Here is a 25,590-nt window from a genome sequence, read left to right on the forward strand (position 1 = left end):
GAAATAAAAATCTCATACATAGATTTCTCATTTGTTTCGAAAATATCGAGCATAAAAAAAAATTGAAAAGAAAAACTGCTTGTTTCCCTCCTATGCGTCTTGAATCTTGCTTGAGCCTCAGGTTTGCCGGTTTCAAAACACATTGATATATCCTTTAGGTGCCGATAAAGGAGGGCCCGCCCTTCTTTCTCACAAGACTCTCTCTCACTTGTGTCAAAGATTCCAGGTTTTTGCTTAAAACCTTTTACTGATTGCTTTCTTAAAAAAACTAACAATAAAAACGTCACCCTGTACGTCTTGTTCTGTCGACTTGTTTTTTCTATACGTGTCCAGTAAGTTAGTAGTTATTTGCACTGTCAAGCACCTAGGAAGAGTATTTTTGTAGAGAAAGAAAGAGCAACCCTCTTTTATTTTCTCGTTTGTCTGTGGGCAAGTGTCCCCCCTTTGCTTCAGGGTAAAAGCGCGTTTTACAATAAATGAAATTCTGCATTGATGGGGCGATCCAGACCACGACCACCTAGATAAGGTTATCTAGGTGGTCATGTCCAGACACATGTAGTGGACCATTTGAATGCCCCAAGAGAATGCAGGATTTTTTTAGAAAAAATTGTCTCGTTGTTTGTGACTGATACCTACAAATATATGGGGTAATTTGCTTTATATGATCTTGACAGAGCAGCTTGGTCATTATGTGCCGTTCATTTTCTTCACTGTTCATCAAGACTTCTTCTGCGTGCTTGAACCTTCTTTTTGAAGCAACTAGGTAAGCAATAATTCCATTTATACAGTATCAAATGGTTCTCGAAGATTTGCCAATCCTCTTTGTTCTAGCCATCGTTTCTTCACTGCCTTCTAGACCAGTGGTTCTCAACCAGGAGTCTCCATATATGTCCTCTAACGTTGTGTTTGAATTAGAAGTAGATTATTATCTAATATTTATTGGGATAAATTTTTAAATAACGTGATCCCCCTTTCGTATTCCCACGATAGGCTGGCCCAGATGAGGTGTCCGAGAAACCGGGACAAGGACTTCATGGCTTCTTAATCTACGGGTCACGACACATACTTGGGTCGCAAAGACTTCCCAGATGGGTCGTTCAAATCCACTAAGAGCCATGGTTTCTTCAGCTGTGGGTGTAACTTTCGTTCACGACCCAAACTTGATCTACGGGGGCTTCCGAGTTGCATCCTATAAATCGACTCACAGCTAGGGTTTCTTGAACTATGGGTCACGGCTCGTGACAAATGTTACCAAAAAAAAAAACTAAAATTTTGAGGAGCACCAAGGGCTCCGTGTGTACCTCCCAGGGGCTCCGCGGTGACTTGAGGAAAATAAAATGAATCGGTAAATTTGATAGACAAGTAAATAAGAGAGGCCTACTAGGTTCTGCCGTAAAAACCGCGTACAAAAAATGTCTCCTCGAGTCAAACAGGGCTCCGCCATAGAAATTTTATACTGGAAGGGCTCCGGGAGTCAAAAAAGGTTTGAGAACCGCTGTTCTAGACATAGGCAGAGATAGACTTGGAAGTCTGGGGGGGGGGGGACGCAGGGTCATTATTGCTGGGGAAGGGGCAAGATGATGATGTCGATTCATCTATACATATATGCATTAGATCTGTCGACTTCACCTTTGATGCTGGGGGGGGGGCAATGTCCCCCCCCCCCCCCGTATCTCCACCCATGCTTCTAGAACAGTTCAGAAAAAGAAAAAAAATTTAGAGCACGGAACTGGTACAGATTAATGTTGCAAACTCACAGTGACAGCCTAGGAGCTACGACGCACACTTTGAGAACCACTGATATCTAAAGTTCTTTATGTAAAAAACGTCATTATATTAATAGATCGTGAAAGGTTCCATGCTGGGCAGGGGCAGCTTGGGTGCTAAATCGAGAAGAAATAGAATTATTAGCAGAAAAACTTAGAAAAAAAAAATGTTTTGTCTGTTAGAGGCACCAACATGAAGAAAACATTGAGGGGATTGAAAGCAGTCAATCGTCCCATATATATGGGACTCGAGCCTGTACTCTGTGGGGGGGGGGGGCTGGCGAACGTTGCGTTGCATTTTATATTCATTAATTATCGGGGGCGTCTCCACAGAATTTATTGGAGGATGAGGCTGAATAATCTCAGCTACATTATTTTGCCGCCCCCACAACTTTGAAATTCGATAATTTTGTAACGGTGTTCTTTGTCCCCACAGAAAACTGCCGCCCCGTAAAGTTTTCCGCCCGGGGCAGTTGTTCCTCATGCCTCCCTATAGTTCCATAGTTCCCTCTCATACATAGGCAGAGCCTATCAGTAAAATTCAAACTGTAAATGATTCGCAGGAAAAAACATTTTTTTGTGCGTTTTTTCTAGCTGAGAAATAATACAGCGGCGGGTTCTCAGGGTCATTTTACAGCTTATAAGCCAGAGGAGCGCCGAAACTATGTGCCACACTGTTGACAATTTTGTCAAGGAGTCGTCCTTGATGCTGGGACCCCACATCTTGGTCTACCCCGCTCCAGGCTAGCTTCTTTCACTGAATCCCAGACCTGGATTTTTCGCACCTCCTACTTCCTCCAAATGTAAATACTGTGTTTAGTGCAAAATTAAAAACTAAATTTCCTATTCCTTGGAACAAGCGCCACGTCATAAACTCTAACGCATAACTCTCTCTCCCGCACCTTACACATTAGGAGAAAATTTATCATGCAAGCTTTATTCATATCATATTTAGCCTTTTCGCTTGTATCATGCAGAAAAATATGTGTTGGAAAGTGCTTGCTAGATGCTCAGAATTTATTCGTAATAACATGCAATTTTCTTCATTACAAGGACGTAACGGGGGGGGGGGGCAGCCCTGGGTCTGGTCCCCCTCCCCCGAAATTTCAGAAAATGACCGAAAAAAGGGAAAAAGATGGCCAAATCTATTGTTCTATCACTTTGGTCCCGCCCGAACGAAATTTCTGGCTACATCCCTGCCTGAAGAGGTGTGCCGTGCGATCGGTCAGGGAGGGGCAGGGTGCAGTTATATGAACAGTATTTCTGAGGCAGAATTCAGTAATGGCTCCTGGCAAGAATTTTTTTTAGGAAGGGGTTTTTGCTGAATCAAATATTCATTTTTAGGCACAGGTGGTCAATTTTCAAAAAAATATGATTTTTGTTATTAATTTCTTTCTAATAACGAACTTGTTCTAATTAATTTGTTAGACAATTTGTGATAAAAACTTATTGCGACATCACATTTATATCCACATAAAACTTGAAGCGCAAAATTAAGTCTATTTTTAGTCATCTAAATGTTATGTATAGTATTTTTCATATTTTCCTGGAACACAAATTGAATGCAGGAAACAATTTTGTGTTGCGTAACAAATGAATGATTGACTATTCTCACACGCTGCAGTAAAACATTAATTTTTTTTTGCGTATTTTCAATTTTTTTGAATACGTTAAATTATCATTCAGACGTTTCAGGGCATTAAACTGATGGCTCTAGGAAAGGGGGGAGGGGATTCCTTCGTGCCTTTATGACGAGCTGCTCCTAATAGAAGTACAGGGACGGGCCTAACCATTTTGCGGCCCTCCGAAATTATTTTTCAAGGTCCTTGAGGGGGCTGAAATAAGAATCAGCCCCCAGGTTCCGATGCCTATGCCAGAGATTAGTATAGGCATCGGACCCATTCTGCTGCAAAATGCGGGTGCCATCTCTACAACATCTGTACACAGTGCATCACAATGGAAGGGCTGTCAGGGCTAGACGACGGATTAAATGCCCACAGTTACAACTAAATACGCTTTCAACTGTGGCAAGCACGCATTATTTTGCCACACCGCAACCCCCCTGTTGTTTTAAATAAGTAGGTCGTTAGAGTGAGAATTCAGTGCTCTTTCTTGTCCATCGCCCCCTGAGCAAATGGAGCACGTGCCCAAAAATTTGCAGGGCGCAGAATTTGGCTGCTTTTTGCATTACAGGCAATACCCTCCCCAACGCCTCTGCCTCAAAGAAAACTGTACAAGAGCCGCCCAAAAAAGTACTTGCCTAGGGCGCGAACTTATGAAATGCAGGTCGTGGTTTCGGGGGGGGGGGTGTCAAAATCCTAGATCTCGAGGGTCCCCTGTCTTGGACAGAATCTTAAGATATTGCTTTGATAAGAAGTCAAAATATAACTCAATGCAATCAACGTATTTGCTTCATTGTAAACAAAGTATTTTTAATTCGTTTTGCGGCCCCTAAAATTTAGCGGCCCGGTGCGACTGCACCCTTCGCACCTGCTTAAGTCCGGCCCTGTAGAAGTATATTCAACGCGATAAAGGACTGTAATTATCAATTCACATATCACAGAATTTTAGGAATGTCGTTGGAGTGCATAGGGATATTTGACGTTCCTAAAATTCATGAAAAAAAGATCAAGCCAGGAAGCAATGCCTAAACAAAAGGATAAGTGATAAAGTTTTGAAGTAAGCGAAAAATCTATGATAACAAGATGTAGCCTGTGCACAGCAGTTTTCTTAACAATACAGACTGCTAAGATTTTTCTTCTAATGCAATTAAAGAGGAGATATATACAGTCAAACCTCGTTAATGAGTCACTCTTGGGAGAGCAAAAATATGACTTAGTGAGCGGAGTGACTCGTTAAACGGGGTAAACCATAGCTGTGTCAGTTCCTGCCTGAGGACAATTGGGACTTCCATAAAGTGACCCGGTAAGCTGATTGACGTGTTAACCGGGTGACGCACTAACGAGGTTTGACTGTAGTACATTCTAATCAAGGGAAGTTTCCTGAAGGTTTTAAATGTAAACATTCCTCCTCGTTGGGGGCCGAAATGTCAGACCGAGATCTAATTATTTTTCCCGATTTTTCATGCGATAAATATATTTGAAAGATGCCCTTAAAAATTCTAGCCCACTTCCTGAAGCCGGGCCCCCAGGCTGAGATTTTTGAGGAGTCCAAGGGTTTTTACATGAGCAGCTCTAAAACAAATTTACAGTGTGAAAAAGACAAAAATGCATAGGAGCTCTCCCAGGGCTTAGCTCCATCCCCTTCCCATGGCACGGCGACGATTTTTAGATACTCACTCTAAAATTAGCCTCGCGCATGACCACATGAGTTTGTGAATGTTCTTTGCTGGGGCGTAGCCAGAAATTTCGTTCCCGGGGAGGTGGGGGAGGGGGACCACCTGATTCGTTCTTGTCAGAAACTTTCCTGACACTGGGGGAACAACGGGAACGGCGACATGATCACAAAAAACGTTTGCTACCGCAGGGAGTCACACACCGAGGGGCTAGCGCACCAGCCTCTCGATGAGTATAAAAAAAATCTGCCGTCCGGAATCGGCAATGAATTATAGGTCTCGCGGTCTAATTATCCCTGGTGTGCAGAAAATGAACGTGGTGCAACAAAAATGATCAATTATACATTTCATCTAGCTGGAAACACATTTGCGAATTTTCGGACGCCGAACGAATGTTTGGCATAGATGAAAACTTTGTCTCTTGGCTCACCTCACCCTGCCCGTAATATACAGCCGTGCATAGGTGTACGAGGGGTTTTCAATTTTTTTTCTTCTCGGGAGGGTTTACGTTTTTTCCTGCAAAATGAAACTATAGTATCGGCTTGGGGAGGTCCCCCTTTGCGTACGCCAATGCAGCCGTAGTTCTCAACCTTCAGTCTCACAGAGCTCTTTTTAGTATATTATTTCCATGGCGAGCCACGCGCACAAGCCTCCTTTTACTTATTTATTTATCAGATTCACTGATTCATTTTATTGCCCTCGAGCAACCGCGGAGCCTCTGGGAAGTGCACACGGAGCCCTAGCCCCCAAGGGCTCCGCGGAGCACTAGTTGAGAATCACTGTTATACAGTATTTCCATAGAAATATAACAGAAATAAAAAAAAATTCAAAATATGGGGAACCCCTCCCTTCCCTTGCGTACGCCTATGTGAGCACCCACGGGTTGGAAATACTTCCGACGCCCCTGGCTGTAAACGGCAACTTTACTTGAATTTGAGGATTTTTTTTCTCAGCTGAAATTGACGCTTTACTTGCGTTTGACAGTTTTTCGCTGTAATTGGCAATTTCACTTGTCTTTGATGAATTTTTCGGTTGTAAATGGCAATTTTATTTGACTTTGATAATTTTTTTCTCTGTCACTGACACTTTTTCCCCCCTGTAATTGACTTCGATTATTTTGGACAAATTTTCGGCTATAATTGACAGCCTTTAACAAATTTTTACGCTGTAAATGGCTTTTCTTTCCCCAGCGTGGTCCAGATCTTTGACCCACCTGTTTATATCTGTTCGTTGAGACAGAGCGGCAGGCCGTGTTCCGGTTAGGAAAGGGGAAAAATGTAGGGTTATACCTAGGGTGACCATACGTCCCGTATTTCCCGGGACAGTCCCGGTATTTTCTGTTTTTTTGGTCGTCCCGACTTTTTGCCAAAAGTGTCCCGGTTTTTCCCGTATTTTACACGAAGCCTACTTACAAAATTTACTCTTTATTGAAGTCAAAGATTGACATTATTTTTCAACTCATAAATTATTTTATGATAATTACAACTATAAAAGAGAATATTAATCTCCCATATTCATCTTGGTGAACGTTTTTCTTCGTGGAATTCATTTTAATCCACTTCAATTTGCAGTAATGGTTCATTTCCCGCCATTTTGATTTTTCTGTAGTTTCAACAATATTTGGCAACTTTGTTTGGTTTTGGCGTGATTTTTGGCGATAATTGGCAATGTCCCGTATTTTCCCGTATTTGGGATCTTAATGTCCCGTATTTCTCTCGAGAGAATATGGTCAGCCTAGTTATACCGGATTCGAACGGATTCCGGGAAAGGAAGACCCTCACGTACCCTTAATAATGTCACTTTTCCCGATTTCCACAACAGATGGCGTCACTATACTACCAATAAAACCTGCCACACACAACAGTAATTTTATTCCCAACTTGTACGGTAATCATCCGTCCTCCTTTTTGGTGTCATTTCAAGCGTCCTCCTACGTTTTAGAAAATTCGTCCTTTAGTCCTCCTTTTCACGTTTGCGTAATCATTCTCTCTTTTTTTTTTCACTCTGAAACATATACGGTATCTCTTCATTAACATGAGTGTTTGCGTGTGTGTTTTTTTTCATCTTCCACACATTTTTTATACGCTTTGACCAACGCCCTAGAAATTTACAGAAGAAAATGATGCGAATCATCTCGGGCCTCAGGGGACTGGAGCCCGTCAGCACCACCCTTTGTGGATGCCATGGCATTAATGCAGGCAAATGCATAAAATTGAAGAATTTCAAAATAAGTGCATAGTTTGTTCGAATTTTTGAACATGAGCAACATCACTGATCGAACCCATCATCCCAAGCTGAAATTTGAACAAAATTTCCGGTAAATTTAAATAATTTATTGACGATTTATCATATTTACCAATACGAGCTGTAATGCCCCAGTGTCGAAAACAAAAAAAATTATTGAACTTACAAAAAAAATGGTTGGTAACTATGCATAATAGCCGGTGGTTATGCATAATAACCGGATTTATCAAATTCCCGAGACATATATAGCGGTTTGGTTGGGAAAAATTATTGTGGGTTTGGTTTTTTTCCCTTTTTTTTGGAAGTAAAGTAGCGCCATCTGTTTCGGAAAGGAGGATGACGTCATCAAGGGTGCGCGGAGGCTTTCCCCTTTTCTCAATTTTCGAATCTGGTAACCCTTTCCACACTCATTAACAAAACCGCTAAAAAAAAAATATATATATATAGAAAAATTCTGGAAATTTTGACAGCTATTTGTGTGTGTGTGTGTGTGGTCAATGCGTGTGGGGGGGAAAAACATAAAAACCCACTGATAACAACGAAGAGATACACTTACATACACTTATGTATACTTACATAAATGTATATGTTCCGGAGTGGGAAAAAAAGGAAAATGATTCCCAAAACCGGAAAAGGAGGACAAAATGGCGAAATTTCCGAAACGTAGGAAGATGCTTGAAATGACATTAAAAAGGAGGACGTCTGCTAACCCCAGGAGGAGGCTGTAAATGGCAACTTTACTTGCCCTTGAAAATGTATTGGGGGATATCCCATATTTTTGGAAATAAATATGGTCAACTCGGGCGTCTATCGTTTTGTAAGTATTGATACTTTACTACCGGAACAACTTCCGGGGGCCGGATGGTGCCTCTTGGCGAGCTGCACTTGGGCCGGAGGTCGAGCATCCATCCCCCATTCTACTAATATTTTCTTGGCCACTCATTCCCCCGAATTTTCCGCCATGGGCTATAGCCCACTAAGTAAGCACTAAGCCCCCGTAAATACGTCATTGCACATACTTGCACACTGTTTTTGTCACTCACATACTTGCACACTGTTTTTGTCACTCACATACTTGCACACTGTTTTTGTCACTCACATACTTGCACACTGTTTTTGTCACTCACATACTTGCACACGGTTTTTGTCACTCACATACTTGCACACGGTTTTGGTTACTCACTGGCGTGGTCCCTTGCTCTGTAGGTCACTCATTTGGTCATACTCCTGCTCGTTCACGCTCTATAGGCCACTCGTTTGGTAGTTCACGTGTTTGTTCTCGCTCTGTAGCGTAGGCGCCAGAGTCTAGGTTACATCCCAGAAGGGACAGAGCCCGGGTCGTGTCTTGTTTTGACGGAATCTAGGGGCCGAGGTCATTTTAGCCCTCCCCCAAATGAATTTTGTAAGGGGGGGGGCTGTGTGAGCACCTCCAATAATTTCTGAAAAAACAATGTAATGCACCCTCCCTCATCTGCGTACAAGCCGAAGTCCCGTATATACGGGACGGCCAACAACTTTCAGCCCTCCCAATGTTTTCATCAAGTCGGGGCCTCTGTTCTGCAGGTCACTCGTTGGATCATTCGCATGCTTGCCGACTCTCTAAGTCACCCTTTTGCTCACTCACGGTTGCTGTCTGGGCAGAGGCATTTATTGAGAGTTTTGCACAAAAATTTTTCCGCCTTTCTTCCATTCTACTAACTTTCTTGTCCACTGATTTTCCAAATTTGCCGCCCCTCTCAACTTGCCGCCCTGGTATACAGCCCGCTAAAGCCCTTTCCCGCCCCTGTAAATACGCCACTGCATGTACCCCCCGTTTTAAAAATTAAAATGTTCAGAAAATAAAATATAGAACTTCGAAAGAAAAAAAAAATCATGCACACAGTCAGTTTTAAACCTTTAATTATAGCTAACAGGTGGCAGCACAATCAGATTCCCCCACGTGAGTTTTCTTTACTCTTCTTTTTTTTTTTTCGAAAATCAGCTGACGCCCGAGCAGAATTCCCGAACGGCACAAGCCGTAGTAATGTTTGTGTTTACGTTTATTTTGATTACATGACAGACGATCGAACGACCACAATCCAAATCGACGATATATCACTACGATTTAATCCAGAAATACCAGCGGTAGAACAAACTATCGTAAGTTTACGATGCATTCGAGACGAGGTAATTGCAAATCGGCTCATCAAAGAAAACAGGTAATACAAACCACCTTATAATTCTTTTCACCAGTTTTTAAAATAGGAATTGTAATTTATTTGAATTCATTTACTCTTTTCTTATTTGTTTTTTTAGTATAAATATAATGAATTTATACGTATAGCAAATTTTAATTCTTGTTTCTTCGGTAGTTATTGATTAATCAATTAAATATCCGTTCTCGTAAGATATGTCAGATTATAATTATGTGTTGAATACGATTATCTCGCTATCTGAGAATTGGCAATTTCGCTTGTTTTATCGACCGCGATCATGGCGACGAGAAATGGGAAAAGGGAAATTTCCCTCCACACGTTTTTGTTATTGGCAAATAGCCATGTGTGAGTGACCTTCGTCGACAATTGGCGACGAATCACTTAATTAGTGTGATCTCCAAAAAGGATGGAGGGGGGAGAAATGGGGCCCCACCACCCCCTCTAAACATTAGATTTTGTTCATTCTTAATCATTTCTTTTTTGTTGCCTCATTATTTTATATCCTTTTGGCGAAATTAGATGCCGTGTTTCTCCCCTGATTTTTTTTTAAAGTTGGAAAGGGACCCTGAAATTTTCGGACCCTCATCGTACTCGTTGATAGCTGTGTGCATGTGCGGAGATGAGGGGTTGCCCCCCCCCCCCCCCAGCGTCAAAGGTGGACTGATGTATATGTTGTGTATGATTGTCATCATCGTGCCCCCCCCCCACACACACAGCAATAATAACCGTACCCCGCCCCCTCAGACTTTCTCCGCCTTTGCCTGTGTGTTTTGTAAATGCTGGTAAAATGTTATAAGCACAGGGCCTGACTAATAGTGGATGGGGGGGGGGCGTGCCTCTGATTTGATCTGATCCCAATCAAAATATTTGATTATAGCTATATTAATAGATCAAATTATTTTTGTTAGTCCAGGGGTTCTTGACCTTTTTCACAACAACATTAGTTCCATGACCCATGGGATTGTTTGTTTTTCGGAATTAGTAAAAAAAATCAGTTATGAAATATAAGTGCATGTGTAACAGGTGTCTGAAGTGTATTTATACGACCCTTCTCAGAAGCCCCCCCCCCCCCCCCCACCCGTGAATGAAGTTTGTGGCGTGACACATGGCTCAAAGATCCTTGGCTGTGAGTGGATTCATACGACCCTTCCCGCAAGCCCTGTGGATCAAAGTTTAGCAGTAATTATCGAATTGCATTTAAAGCAATAAATTGCAATTTTTTTTGGCAAGATTTAGCAATATCCTGTATTTAGGATCGCAATTTCCTGCACTCTCCTCTATATGTATGGTGAACCGAAGTATGAAGGTATAATGTTATTTGACCCCTCCTCCATATGGATATGGGGTTCAAATAACATTAGGTTCAAATAAAATTTTACAGTCACAACGGGGTGAATAATTTTGTACAAGTCAGCCTGCAGGCCACCTCTGGTCCGCGGTCCATAGGTTGAGAAACGCTGCACTAGGACGTAAGTCTCCAAGTGGTATTCCGTGGAACCCCGGAGTTCCGGAAGAGACTTTTAAGGGGGTGCATACCCCGCCGCTGTGGTGGTCGAGTGGTTATAGTGACGGACTCTCGTCGCGAGGTGCCGAGTTCGAACCCCACCGTCACCACAGTGGTGGTCGACTGAAGTTGGTTTTCTGAGGTTCCCAACTTCGAGGCGCGAATGCGAACCGATCCCCCCCTTTGGAAAGTCGAGCAACAGATCTGCAAACAGTACAAATGTAATTCAATCATAACACATCACTCACTTCACTTCTGAAATATAGATGGCGGCACTGAAAAATCAGACATAACGCTATATACTCATTCAAACTATTAGGTAGACACACTCACACTTCCGGCACAACTGACTCGGTAGTACATTGCCCATGGCGATAGCCCGGAGTGGTGCTCAGTTTGAAAAAAAAAAGTGCATACCCATCTCTTGATCCGTGCCAAATAGTGCATATGATGCCATGATATTGGTATGATTTATATGCGAGCTCCTTATGGATCATTAATTACCCAGTTGGGTAGTTTAGAATTTTTGTCCTTGAAAATCATCAGATTTCAAAGACTTTCAATAAGTCCTTCAGATTTGTTAATGAGTAACACACTCATTGATAGGGATCCAGAAGTGTTTTATTTACTCTTACAAAAAATTTTGTTTCTCATGACAGCAGTGAAAATCTGATTCCACACATTGCAAAATTACAGTTATATTACAATTATACTTCTTGAGATCAGACAGCCCGGAGGGCGCGGTAGCCCAAGTCGATAAGATACTCGCCTAAAAGGATGTTTAGAGGTGTCGTGAGTTCGATACCCGGTTAGTCCTTGTCAGGAAACTTTCCTGACACAGGGGTACAACAGAAACGTCAACAGGTAAAATTGCTACCGCGGGGAATCCCACATCGAAGGGTTAGCGCACCAACCTCTCGATGATTATAAAAACAAGCCTGCCGTTCGGAATCGGCAATAAATTGTAGGTCCCGGTCTAAAAAAATTAGCCCTCGTGTGCAGACAACGACCGTGGTGCGTCTAAAATGATCAAACTAGAGCCCGGAAGTTTAGGCACTAAAAATGGTCGAAATAGGCTGGCAAAAAGGCACTGAAAATGCCTAAAATAGGTACTAAAAAAAGGGCACTATAATTTTTGGAAGAAAGAAATGATAACTAAAAACAAAGGTATTAGGGGTCCAAAAACTAGCTGAAAAATTGACTGCTCTTAATCCGCCTATTGTTTTAATTATATTTTATAATAACCGCATTATTATTCAAGTTAAATTGATTTCAAGCCCAAGATTAAATGTTGATAGACCCCAAAGGATTAGGCCAATTCCAGGGCCACCATTACCAGACGCGGAGTCATTAGGTATAATGATCTGTGGGGCTCTCTCGAGTTACGAACGATTCTTGTTTATTTATGGTATTATTTGAAATAATCATTATCAGTTTCTATAGTTGAAACATGGCTACCCCCCCCCCCTTATTCTATTTCTGTAAAAAAAAAAAATTCTCATATTAACCACGTATGCGAGACTCCTTCAAGCTTGGGACCCTGTGTGGCCGTATCCGTCAAATACCCCTGAGAGCGGCTCTGGGCAATTTAATCGAATACCAAACACGTATGTTTAATAAATAGCCATGGCTGTTTGCAGTGCATTTATAAATAAAATCAAAACAGCATGTGACCCAGAGAACTACCCACTCCTACTCCTCCCCCCCCGCCTTGTGTGAGCCATGACGTCAGTTCAATGCCTCTTGGGACGATCATCGGTCTGCTATACACATACAACGCAGTCCAATGCCTGAGCGATGTATATATATATATATATATATATATATATAAAAAAGTAGATGAAAGTCTTGATAACAAGAAAACCAGGAAAATCCGAATTGAAAGCTCAAGAGGTCGCGAAGCAGGAACAAGAAAAAAAGGCACCCCTTAATAGGGCACTGCACTTTTTTTTTAAAATATACATGCAAACATCCAATGAGGTTGATAATAATATTTATATATCCGAATAGTAATGCAGAATACTCAAGAAATAGATATGTATATGCGACATGCAGTAATGAATGTAGATAATAATATTTATATATATTCAGAGATAATAATGTGGAATATTCAAGAAATAGAGATAAATGTATTAAATAAATGAAATACTCAGGACACACACAAACAATCCTATATTTCAATCATATTAAATACACCAGAGGCGTCGACATGAAAAAAAACATTGGAGAAGCTGAAAGTTGTTGTTCGTCCCCTGTATACGGGACTCAAATGCGTACGCAGGAGAGGAAAGGTGCATTGCATTGTTTTTTCAGAAATTATTGGGGGGGGGGGCGGCCTCACAGCCGCCTTACAAAATTCATTGGAGGGATCAAATGGCCTCAGCTCCAAGTTCCGGCGCCTATGACGTATACTACACTTTTTTGTATTAAAGAATTAAATAACATAAAATGAAAAGAAAATAATAAGAAATAACGTTGTTATAGACATATGTGCATATAATCTTCTACATGCCTCTTACTTGAGCTCTTCTCATCACCATGAAATTCTTAGGCATGAACCTAAATTGATGATCTCACTTTGATAGTTTTAGATTTCCCTTAAATGCTGAAACTCCGATTCTTCCAGCCTCGCGAAGAATTTTTTAGCCAGTTTTTGGGAGTATCCATGTATAATGTGGTATCTGTATCTTTCTGTATTTTCTGATCTGTATCTTTTCTGATGGATTTATTTCTTACAAACCATGGCGCATTAAGGGGGACATTGCAAAGGGTCTTATTTTGATGTCTCTCAATTTTGATCAAATTATATGGTGAAACATACAACCATATAGGTGCTGCATACTAGAGATGGGACGAATATTCGGCTGCTATTCGGTATTCGATCCTTTTGCTGAATATTCGGTTCGGCCGAATATTGCTTAGGTATTTGGCAGAATATCTGTGTAAATCTTACCACAACAAACTAATTTTAAAAAATTATATTAATTGGTATTTTTCGCATAAATTAACAATTTACTGATTATATGTTATTTATTGTATGGTGAATACCTATGCCTTTCAGTGTAAGAGGTTATGTCAGGGTGAATTTTTAAGATAACTAAAACAGGAAACTGAAAATGGAATCCTACCGTAATAACGTGGAAGTGAGCATGAATTACGCAAGTTCACTAACTAAAAGATGTACCTAGACAAGAAATGTATTGAGTTACTACACTGAAGGGGTTCTTGAATGAAGATAATGCCAGACCTTATCGAAGCTCTTTTTCAGATCAAGGAATGCTACAGCAGGCAGCAGTGTCCTTTAGTATAATTGGCATCTGCAATGTTCCCATGACTTTACGTAATTGAGTTGACATCGAATGTGACCTTGTGAATCCGTTTTGTTCGGGGCCGATGATTGAGTTCCATGATGCAAATAAATCCATTCTGGGGCTACAATTCTTTCAAACAGCTTTCCCCAGTGAGCTTAAAAAAGATATAGGTCTCCAACTGCTAAGGAAGTGCAGATCCTGACCTGACTTGGGTATAACTTTAACTATTGCAAACTTCCGATTCTTAGAAAAATAATTCAAGACGAGTAATCGATTAAGTATCGATGTACGATAATCCAATCTAATTGTCAGGCAGATGTTTCAACGCAATGTTATTTGTACTGTCCGTTTCGGGTGCTTTCCGATTTTTTAGTTGTTTGATGATGTTTTTCACCTCCTCTCTATCTGTATGAAGGTTCCGTGGTATCAAAAGTTGTAAAATGTTTCACTGACGTTATAATACAAATATTGGAGAAATGTTCATGTTTGATTGGATTCCAGAAAACAGCCTCGTAATCTTCGAGGGTTCCGTGTAACAGCCTCGTCGGACAGACATCCGCGAACTGGTGCCGGTCCGTGAATATTTCCTGTCAGTTCCCGTATCATTTCGCCAACTTCTTAAGCCGGGGATTCTCGAGTTATGCATCACGACCCAAAGTTGATTCGCAGGGTGCTTCCGAGATGGGTCGTACATGCAGTCAGGGTTCAACTATGGGTCCCTATCGAAACTTGATTTACAGGCTTGCAAGATGGGCCATACAAATCCAAACAAAAGAATTCTTGCTCTGTCTTTCCCGACCCAAACTCATTCTATTCGCTGGGGCTTTCAAGGTGGGTCGTAAAAAATCCACTTACAGCTAGGGATTCTTGAGCTATGGGTCACGACGCAAAACTGATTCGTACGGGTTTCCGAGCTAAGGGTCTCGACCCAAACTTGAGTAGCAGGGGTTTCGAGAAGGGTCCTATGAATCCATTTACACTCCTGTTATAGATGCACTAATTGCGTCACTGGTTTCACTAATTTCGAAGAGCAAGCAATGCTATGGGTCGCAAAGCTGATCTGTTGTTGATTTTGGGTTGAGGCTGAAAAAAAGGTTAAGAACCCCTAGTAGTAGTAGTAATCAATGCAAACTTTATTTTTTACATTTGTTGATGAGTCCCGTATTCGACTATATACCAATAAAGTATCCCTCTTCTACTTTATTTGTAGATGCACACTTACGACATGCGCAACAACTCCGTATGGAGCGACGTCACCATCTGCCAGGGGTCGTTGGAAATACCAGTAAAAAGCGTCAAGACATTCGAAGACCTCAAAGTGAAGCCGGCTCTGCTCAAAGGATTGCTGGAAGCGGGAATCGCCGCTCCCCAAGACATACAGAACTTCGTGTTCCCGGTCCTGTTCGAAGACCTGTATGAGAATGTCCTCATAAGCGCACCTTCGGGAACCGGGAAGACGACCTCCTCCCTCATCAAGGCCCTGGACACCGCGCTGGACTCGAAGGATCCCAGAGGTCAGGTCCTCTTGGCTTACACGACCCGAGACGCTGCTGTCGGGGTCTACAACGAAGCGATGCGGCTGGGAAAATGCTGCCCTCGGCTGACATACCACCTGGCCATAAAGGACAGCGAGTTCAACAAACCTGGTGAGAGTAAAGTCACGGATAAAGTCGTAGTCGGCACGCCAGAGAAACTGAAGGAGTACGTCCTCAAGGGCTGCTTGGACCCCGAGAACATACGATTGGTGGTCCTGGACGGCATAGACTCGACTCAGTCGGGGAACGGTCACCGCATGGCCGTCACGAAGATGTACAAGAAGGTACCGGACACGGCGAGGACCGTCCTGCTGACCTCCGTTCCGAGGGACGACGAAATGGACAAGTTCGTCCGATCGATCGTAAAATTTCCGGTCTTCGTGGACTTCCCCCACAAGATAATGCACCGGAGCTTCTCCACCGTCGAGCACCACTACCTCAAACACCTGTCCATCATGGACAGGATAAAGGCCATCTCGCAGATCGCGGACCTCAGGGCCAACGGTCAATGCGTCGTGGTGTGCGACTCCAAAGAATCCGGCAGCGACGTCTTCAAGGTGCTGACCAAAGAAAAAGGGAACGGCGTCGTCGCTTACGTCCACGGCAAGATCAATCCTCAGGTCAAGGAGACGATCCTGAAGGATTTCAAGGGCGGCAAGTACAAAGTATGTCTTCGAAAGAATCTCTCTCTTATTAAGGAGACGTGCAGGGGCGGCTCGAGCTTACCTGCCGTCCGGGGGGCGAAGCCTCATATGCCGCTCCTAAAGGCGGCCCAGGTGGGAGGCTTGCAGGGCTTTAGTCAAGAGAACCTGATTTTTTTTCAGGAGAAAGCCGATTGTTTACCGAGAAAAATGGGCGTGACCATACGTCCCTCTTTTGAAGCAGATTTTTCTGCTTTTTGATCCAGAATTATTTTATCGGTCTTAATAATGCTAGATAACAGGTAATCTAATCCTTAAAACCGCACTTAATTTGGATAGCCATCATCACTTATCCTGTAAAGATGATGTAATTGAATCAATTCAAAATATGAAGGGAACTGTTCAGCTCATGAAATGAAGCAAAAGTTTGAGATTTCATTGACTGAATCTTATTTAAAATTCAAATTGGAAACTTCAAAAAATTTTGAATAAGATTAAGTTAATGAAATTTCAAAATTTTGTTTCATTTCATGCACTGAACATTTCCTTTATTTTTTGAATCTATTTTTATTCAATTACATTTATGTCATTGTACAGGATGTTCAAAAAAGTCCGTAGAAGCTTTGAAAATGTACAGAAACCGGAAAAATATCCGAAATAAAAAACGGTTTGAAGGGTTAGCATCGCTAGGCCACGGGAATTTTTTTAAGACAAGAAAAAAAAACTTAAAAAACAGCTGATAGGTGGCGCTGACGTACACAAGTAGAAGTAAAGATACGCAAATAACGAACAAAATGCCTCCAAATCGTTTACTACAGCAGAATGTGTTCCGCATGACCACCACCACCACAGGGAATAACACACATTGCAGGCGAGTCACGCACAGTGCAGCAGGTCCGTATGTATACATGGTACCTCTCGGCGGATCGTATCTTTCAGTTGCGACAGATTGGATGGACCGGATTGCGCATCTTTTCTTTGCAATGTTCGTCAGTGTCACCTATCGGCTGTTTTTTTAGTTTTTCTCCCCTGTCTTAAAAAAATTCCCGTGACCTAGCGATACTAACCTTGCAAACCGTTTTTTATTTCGGTTGTTTTTCCGGTTTTTATGAATTTTTAAAATTTCTACGGACTTTTTTGCGCACCCTGTATTTTATCATTCCCGCGAGCTGTCTTTAATGCATTTGTTTTGAAGTTTACAAAAAATTAGGTATCTAAGATATGTAAAACTTTTTGCCAGCATAGTGTAGCACATACAATCAAGAGCATGTGGGAAATACGTATTTGAAATAAATTCGATGGTTATCGATATAAAAATCCTTTCCCCCCCCCCCTATTGTTAGGTATCAAAAACCCCATACAATGACAAATAACATCCCCGTTCACATGGGAAATAAAGAAAGCGGGGTCAAAACCCGCTTCAAGAATTTCCACCAATGACTGCTCTCAAAAAAAAAAAAGTGGGTACTAGAACCCTCAATGCTACCGCAATGTTTGCACGTGTGAACGGGGCTAACATGTCGTTATATTTGAGTTCTCATAGTATTTTTATCGATATTATTATAAGCAAGTTTCATTAATATTATTTTCTATGGGTAAAATAGAAGTCATTTGAAGAAAGAAGATTTGAACTGATATGAAAAAAAAGGAAGGGCGTGCAGAATATGCCAAGCTTTTATATCAAATCGCCCCCTTAAAAATAATATTGCCCCAAAAACCAGGAATGCTAAACTATGAACTTTACAACCGAAATTTCGTTTCAACCAAGGTCGTTATAACCGAGTTTGACTGTATATCTATCCTCACTGTTAATTTTGATGGGAAGGAGTTTCCTAATTCTGTTTCATTCTCTCACACGTATCAGGTCCTGATCACCACGCCTACGTACAGGAAGTCCGTCGAGTTCAATTGCCGGCAGGACGCCACGATAGTCAACTTAGACACGCAGACGTCATCGGACTGCCTCGACCACACGGGCTACAAGGAGAGGGCCAGCATCCTGGAGGGGATACCCGGCGCTCTGTCCGTCAACATGATCCACGACAGTTGGAACGAGTACGCCACTGACGAGTACGGGAGGAAGATGGAACTGCGCAACATCAAGGACTTCGAACAGTTCCTGCTCAGCTCGTCCGCCACGAAGTTGTCGTTGAAGAATTGAGATGGACAATCAGTCCATGGGAATCAAAAGACTGCACGGAACAAACGTCTTCGACGCCGGAACGACTGTAGGTTCTCTCATCTCAGAAGGGTCCTGGAAAGTGTTCTAATGGTCCAAAGAGGAAAGAAGTATGGACAACAGACGCTCACCAATTATAAAATGAAAAAATTATGCTAACATCTCCGATAGGTGGCACCACCGCTTCACAAAGAATTTTCCGAACATTTCAAGGAAGTCCCTCTTGGTTTTAAAGCAATGTTTTCGATTCACAGTTCTACCGAGAATAGACCGTAACCCTGTCACGTTACATGTTAAACACGCATTTGTTGGCATGTTCTAGGGATCCTACATTTACTGCGACGAGACTACTACTTAACCGTACATGCACCTCGTAGACATTCCTCTGTGGAATTTCTAACAAATTGGTACATGAAGAATTTGTATTGTGAGTGTGTTTGCGTCCCTTAACACAAATTCGGCGCTTCAGTAGGGCAAAGAAGGGGGGGGGGGTGAATTTCATGTGGGAAACCTGACCACCATTATATATACAATAATTCATTTTTACAGTATTGAGAGTGGTAAAATTGTGTTTGTCCCCGCCCCTCTACAAAAATCCTACTTACGGCCCTGCTGGAAACTTAACCGTGATCAGGCTGTGGGACCGTGATTGACTTATGTAGAGCGCCAGATCAATATATTACTATTACTTTATATCTACATCGCCTTCATCATTGGGATCATTAATGGCGTGATCACTAATTCTAAACATTATTGTTATTCCTATTTTTAATTTTGAAACCCCAGAAAAGCACTTGGTGCACCACTCACTGCGCCAACACGCAGGATCGGACAATCTTCCGGTCCAGGCTGTGGGAAACACGTTTTTTCTGAGTAGAAAGCGGGACATAATGGGATTTTGAAGGAAAAAAAATCTGAAGCTGTGGCGCCATCTATCGAAGAATATATGTACAATTTCTTTACATTTGATGAATTGTGAGAGCATTGCTGTCGAATCCCGTTATAACCAACTCCGGAGAAATCATTTCGTTTGAAAGGAATTCCAGGTTCCTTTGTAAACTTTTCTAAGGGACTAGAAAATTGTTCGTTAAAACGGGATTCGACTGTATTTGAAGTGTCTGTTGCGCAAATTTTTCACCATTTCGACCGTTAGAAAGCCTTCCAGAGCCCTCTGAAATAGGGAAGTTGTTTCGACAACCCTGCGTATTTCAATTGTTGTGATTTTACGCGGCTATGTGTCAAGTCATTTCCGATTTCAATTAATTTTTCTAATGAAATCTCTGTTAAATTGTTGAAAATTATCGTTGTAAGATAGACTGTTGTTGCCGGAAATTCCGGAGGAACTTCCCAGCCACGAGAAGTCGCTTGGCCCGTCCATATCACGCTATGACTTAACTCTCCATCGCCACCGGCAGCATCCTTATGTAATTTCTCTGTTTTTGTCAGATTTAGTACTGTTTTGGCGTCATGGGACCGATGGGGTGTATGGTCAAGTGGCTGAAAAACTATTGTTGCTAATACAGTTGAATCTCGTTATAACGAACTCCAAAAGACCGGAGAAATCCCTTCATTACAATGAAAAATTTCGTTATAAAGGAATTCCAGGTTTTCGCATTGTTCGTGCGTAAGCTTATCAGGGGAATTAGAAAAGTGTTTGTTAAAACGAGATTTTTGCTACGGGATTCGACTGTAGAACTTTTGAGTAGTCCAAAGCTTACAGGAATTCCTCTCTTGATACTGAAATGTAACGCAACCACAGGAAGTCACTCGGTCCCTCCCATATCACGTCAACTTTCAATCTTCCCCTGCACGCTATTGTAATCTATCTTTTTTTATTGGCTGATTTAGTGCTATTTTGGCGTCTTATTCGGGAACGAGTGGGGCGTGGAAAGTAAGCTTGGGATTTGATTAGTATTTGATTGAACGAAGTGCGGCCAAGTCTGAAAAACGATTGTTACCAGAGGAACTTTTGGGTTCCCAGCCATGAGAAGTTACTCGATGGCGTCCAGTTAGGGAACGGATGGGAAGTGGGGGAAGCTTGGAAATGATAGAACGAAGAGGTTCGGCCAAGTATCTATATTACAAAATTATTGTTGCCGGAGGAACTTTTCGGTTCCCAGCCACGAAAAGTCACTTGGCCCATCCCATATCACATGATACCTTAACTCTCGATCGCCACCTGCAGCAGCCTAATCTTTCTATTTTCGGCGGATTTAGTGGGGTTTTTTTTTACGTCTATATTCAGGAACGGGTGGGGAGAAAATGTTTGGGACTGATAGAACGAAGATGTGTGGTCAAGTGACTTTTTTTGTGGTGGGTGGACTGTTTTGTTGCAATTTTTAGAAACAATGTATTTTTTGACGAAGAAAATTATGCCAATGTTCAAATCGTTTCGGATATTACTGTATGTCATGAATTTTATTTTATGTTGCGCCGGCTGTATTCAATTTTTTTTATATAGGTAACATTTTTTCTGAATGTGATCATGGATATTCACTTATAAAATCTGATGTAGTCGTTAATTTGAGCTTTGTTAAAGGGGGAAAAAAATCAGCCTCGTTGATCAAACTTTAGGATTTCCGATATTCGTCATTATTTTCCCACTTATTTTTAATACTTAATTTCGTGATCTTTTACTTTTATTGACATTTTATTAATCCGTGTAGGTGCTTTTAAATATACTTTTTTAATTTTATGTTTCACCATGTTATAGAATGAATTAAAAATATTTTATTTGAAAACGCCTGTTACAATGTGTCGTATCGATCGTGTCTTGGCCAGTAGTGTAATTGCAGGGGTGCGGGTTGTAAGCCAGGGTGAAAAATTTGGTGGGTCGGCAAATTTGAGGAATTAGTTGCCAGGAAGATTAGTAGAACGGAAGGAGAGGGAATTTTTATATATGAGTTACTTACCCCGATCGGGGGTTCCCCGAAGGGAGCATTTATTTTCTCAGTCAAAAAAAAAAAAAAAAAAAAAAATTACATGTTAAAAATATATACATTCTATATCACCGGAGCACCAGTGGTCCGAGATTAACAATTCACCTTACAAAACTCGGGCAACACCATTAACAACCCGCGAGCAGGAATTTGGTGCTCCCGATTACCACTTTTCAATCTATTTGTTTCTCTCGGGAACATTTCACTCTGTTCCTAAGTACCTTTGCACTGCCAAGTCCATTATACCAGAAAGAAGGGTTCTTGTTTTTTGGTTTTTAATCAGTGCCGTAATTGGAATGTTAGTGCTTGTGAAGTTTATCTTCTTTCTCTGGCTTTCCCAATATTCGCATTGATATATAAGATGTTGGGTGGCGCCACTATCTTTGTTGCAGAAAATGCACATCGGGGACTTTCCATGAAACCTAGCTTGAGCAATTCCTGTGGCACCATGTTGCGTGAGTAATTGATTTATATAAAAGTCCCCTTGAATTCTTGTGGTGCTAATCTTAGGGAAGATAGCATATGTGACCCTTCCTTTGTTGCTATCATCCCAATATTCTTGCCACTCTTTGAGGATGTCTTTCTTGTATATAACCCATATTAAACCCGCCTCTGTTCAGGGAGCGAGGGTATAGCTCAATGATCAGTGAGTGACCTAGAGAATTCGCAAGCATATGAGTGAACAAAAAAAAACCTAAGCACGTTAGTGAGTAGAAGAATGACCTAGAGCGCGTACGAGCATGTGAATGATTAAAAACTGTGACCCAGAAAGCACGACCAGGTCTGTAAGTGAACAAAAGTGTGAAGTATAGAGTGTGTGAGACTGGCCAAAAGTCCTTAAAATGAAAATACCAAGTGTGAAGAATAGAGTGTGTGAGACTGGCCAAAAGAATGACACAAGCATGCGAATGACCAAAAGAGTGACCTAGAGCGTGTTCAAACATGTTAGTGACCAGAACAGCGACCTAGAGAGTGTGTGAACATGGGAATGACCTAGAGCGCATGCAAGCATGTGAATGACCTAAAAAGTAACTTAGAGCATGCGTAAGAATGTGAATGACACGAAGAGCGCCCTGCCGCTGTGTTGGTCGAGTGGTCATAGTGACGGACACGCGTCGTGAGGTCCCGGGTTCGAACCCCACCGTCGCCACAATGGTGGTCGGCTGAAGTTGGTTTTCTGTGGTTCCCAACTTCGACGAGCGAATGCGAGCCGATCTCCCCTTCGGAAAGTCTCATCACAGAGAGCAACGGGCCTACAAACACTACAAATATTTAATCGTTGCACTTAACTCATTTCACTTCTGAAATATGGATGGTAGCACTGAAAAATCAGACAACACTAGATACGCACTCAGATTGTTAGGTGCACACACACTTACACTTCCGGCGCAACTCATTACGTAGTAAATTACCCATGGCGATAGACCTGAGCTGTGCTCGGTTTGAAAGAAAGAATAGTGACCTAGAGCGCGTGCAAGCATGCGAATGACCAAAAGAACGACTTAGAGGGTGTGCAAGCATTTTAATGACCAAAAACAAAGTGACCTAGAGTATGAGTAACCAAAAAAAAAGTGACTTAGAGAGTGTGTGAGCATATGAATGACCAAAAGAGTACGGAAGCATGTGAATGACCAAAAGAGTGACTTAGAGAGTGTGTGAGCATATGAGTAACCAAAAGTGTGACTTAGAGCGTGTGCAAGCATCGGAATGACCAAAAGAGTGACCTAGAGCGTGTGAGCGTATGAGTGACCAAAAGATTAAGCAAGCATGCGAATGACCAAAAGAGTAAGCAAACATGCGAATGACCAAAAGAGTAAGCAAGCATGCGGATGACCAAATGAGTGACTTAGAGATGGAAGCGTATGTACAGGAATGAGGGTCAAGCAGGTTACACAGCACAGGGTGGTGAGTTTTAGGAATTTGAGTTGTTTAGAAAATTAGACTAGAATGGGGGGGGGGTCGATAAAAAATTCGTACAGCCGACAGGCGAAAACCTTGAATCCGTCTCTGGTCTTGACTGTTTCCATACGTTCATGAACCGTGATTGGATGTGCAAGCAAACATAATAGTAATTGAGTTTCTTCCAACTGATATGAAATTGATACGTCACAGGCAGATTTGCATCCGGGCCACTAAGTTGATGATGCGCACCCACGGGCCAAAGTCGCATTATTTCTGATCCTCGCGGGCCAGAAATGTATGCCCATATTACCCGTATTTTATGGGACATTCCCATCATTTGGGCCATCCCAGCTTATTTATAAAATGTCCTGCTTATCCCCTTGATTCCCTAAAATGTTTACTCGAAGTTTTGAAATCAAGGACTAAGATTATTTTCATGACATGATTTATAATATGATAATTATATGACTCAGTAGTAACTAATTCTAGTCAGTACAATATTAGTTCAAACATATACGTTTTTTTTTTTTTTTGGTGAATTACATTTCACCCATTGTGACTTGCAGTAACCCTCTATTTCTCGCCAATGGTGATTTTGATGCAATTTTAGCGACAATTGGAAAATTTACTTGCCTCTGACATTTTTTTTTTTTGGCTGTAATTGGCAACTTTACTTGCCTTTGACAATTTTTTGGGGATATCCCGTATGGATCGCGATCTTTGTATTTTTAAGTAGGAAATATGGTCACTCCAGGACCCATCATGTTGTAAATATTGATAAGTTTTTACCTTACACGGGTTGGACGAAGCCCCTTGGCGGGTCGTATTTGAGCTGAAGTCATGCATCCCAGTTAAAATCATGGTAAAATATATACAAGTGTCCCACAAAATTAGGCTGACCATATTTGTTCGAGAAAAATACGTGGAATTGGGCTTCGAAATACGGGACATCGCCAATAATCGTTAAAAATGATGCCAAAAGTAAGCAAAGTCACCAACTCAACTGAAATTCCAGAAAAATTCACCAATCGAGAAAAATGAAGTGCCACTTCAAATTACAGTGAATTAAAAAAAACATGGCAAATATGTGAAATAAATAATATTATTATTTATAGTCGTAATTATCGTATTGTAATTTCTGAGTTGGAAAGACAGTTTTAATCGTCTTAATAAAAGTCAAGTTGGCTTCGCTGAAAATACGTGAAAAACCGGGACACTTTTGCAAAAAAAGTCGGGTCAGCCTGCAAATTACAAAAAACCAGAACTGTCCCGGCAAATACGGGACATATGGTCACTACGAAAAATACGAGTCATTTGGTCCAGTTGTACCAGTAATAAGGCTTTTTGGATCACGTGATATTTCCCTTTTTTTAGGGACATACAAGATAACCAATATATGTGTGTGCGGCGACTTCCTGTGTGATTAATACAATACAATAATAATTATACAGGGCTTTTGGATCCTGTGCGATTCATGAAAGAAACAAATCTAAATTAAAGAAACAGAAACGAATCGTTTTTTCTTCTTTTTAATGGGAGCTAGAAATTTCGAATTTTTTTTTAACTTCAAGTTATCGATCTGCCTGTTTTTCCCTCAAAAAAATGCTTGATTAAAGCTGCGGAATTTCTTCGATGTAATTTATTCATAATTAATTTAAAACATCGTATAGGGGATCATCCCAGACGGCCTTGACCATCCAGTGTATATCCCTCAGGAGTGATACTGATGATGATTATGACGTCTATTTGAAAAGCCTCATGCTTCACATACACGTCTTCACAAATATGAGTAAGTTCGTGAATCGCCATCTGGCAACAGCTTTAAAACGAATTCCCGCCCGAACAGACGACAAAGCCGGGAAATGATTTCCGTTTATCGAGGGGTCTTCGATTATTGTGTCATTTCGTACTTGGATCTCTCTCGTTGTAGGTGTCGCGAATTCGCGAAGCAATTGTTTGCGCTTGTGAATACACACCGGCGTAATTCGTAGGTCCAGAACTGTAGTTCGTCTTTTCGAGGAATGGCCTCGAATAGTTTCGAAACTTCGAACGACGCCGTAGTACACCACGACCTGCAAA

The 25,590-nt window shown here is 41.5% G+C and overlaps 1 protein-coding gene across 1 annotated transcript; it reads left to right on the forward strand.

Moving 5' to 3' along the window:
* The first annotated feature begins 9,284 nt into the window (after nt 1–9,284).
* On the forward strand, nt 9,285–21,407 carry LOC149070102 (ATP-dependent RNA helicase DDX19A-like). Its single transcript, XM_089249758.1, has 3 exons — nt 9,285–9,503; nt 15,526–16,515; nt 18,356–21,407. The coding sequence occupies exons 1-3, from the start codon at nt 9,456–9,458 to the stop codon at nt 18,650–18,652; spliced, it is 1,335 nt and encodes a 444-aa protein (XP_089105884.1). The 5' UTR covers nt 9,285–9,455; the 3' UTR covers nt 18,653–21,407.
* The last annotated feature ends 4,183 nt before the right edge of the window (nt 21,408–25,590 follow it).

Source organism: Pholcus phalangioides, unplaced genomic scaffold (assembly GCF_987345545.1).
Source record: "Pholcus phalangioides strain wild (caught in Gottingen) unplaced genomic scaffold, Ppha-v1.0 ptg000022l_1, whole genome shotgun sequence".
Lineage (NCBI taxonomy): Eukaryota > Metazoa > Arthropoda > Arachnida > Araneae > Pholcidae > Pholcus > Pholcus phalangioides.

What these genes read in the sequence shown, in the direction of transcription:
- LOC149070102 (XM_089249758.1), top strand. Translation starts at nt 9,456, where the DNA reads ATGCATTCGAGACGAGGTAATTGCAAATCGGCTCATCAAAGAAAACAG. An exon ending in CGGCTCATCAAAGAAAACAG is followed by an intron (nt 9,504 to 15,525) that starts GTAATACAAACC and finishes CTTTATTTGTAG; the next exon opens with ATGCACACTTACGACATGCG. An exon ending in TCAAGGGCGGCAAGTACAAA is followed by an intron (nt 16,516 to 18,355) that starts GTATGTCTTCGA and finishes CACACGTATCAG; the next exon opens with GTCCTGATCACCACGCCTAC.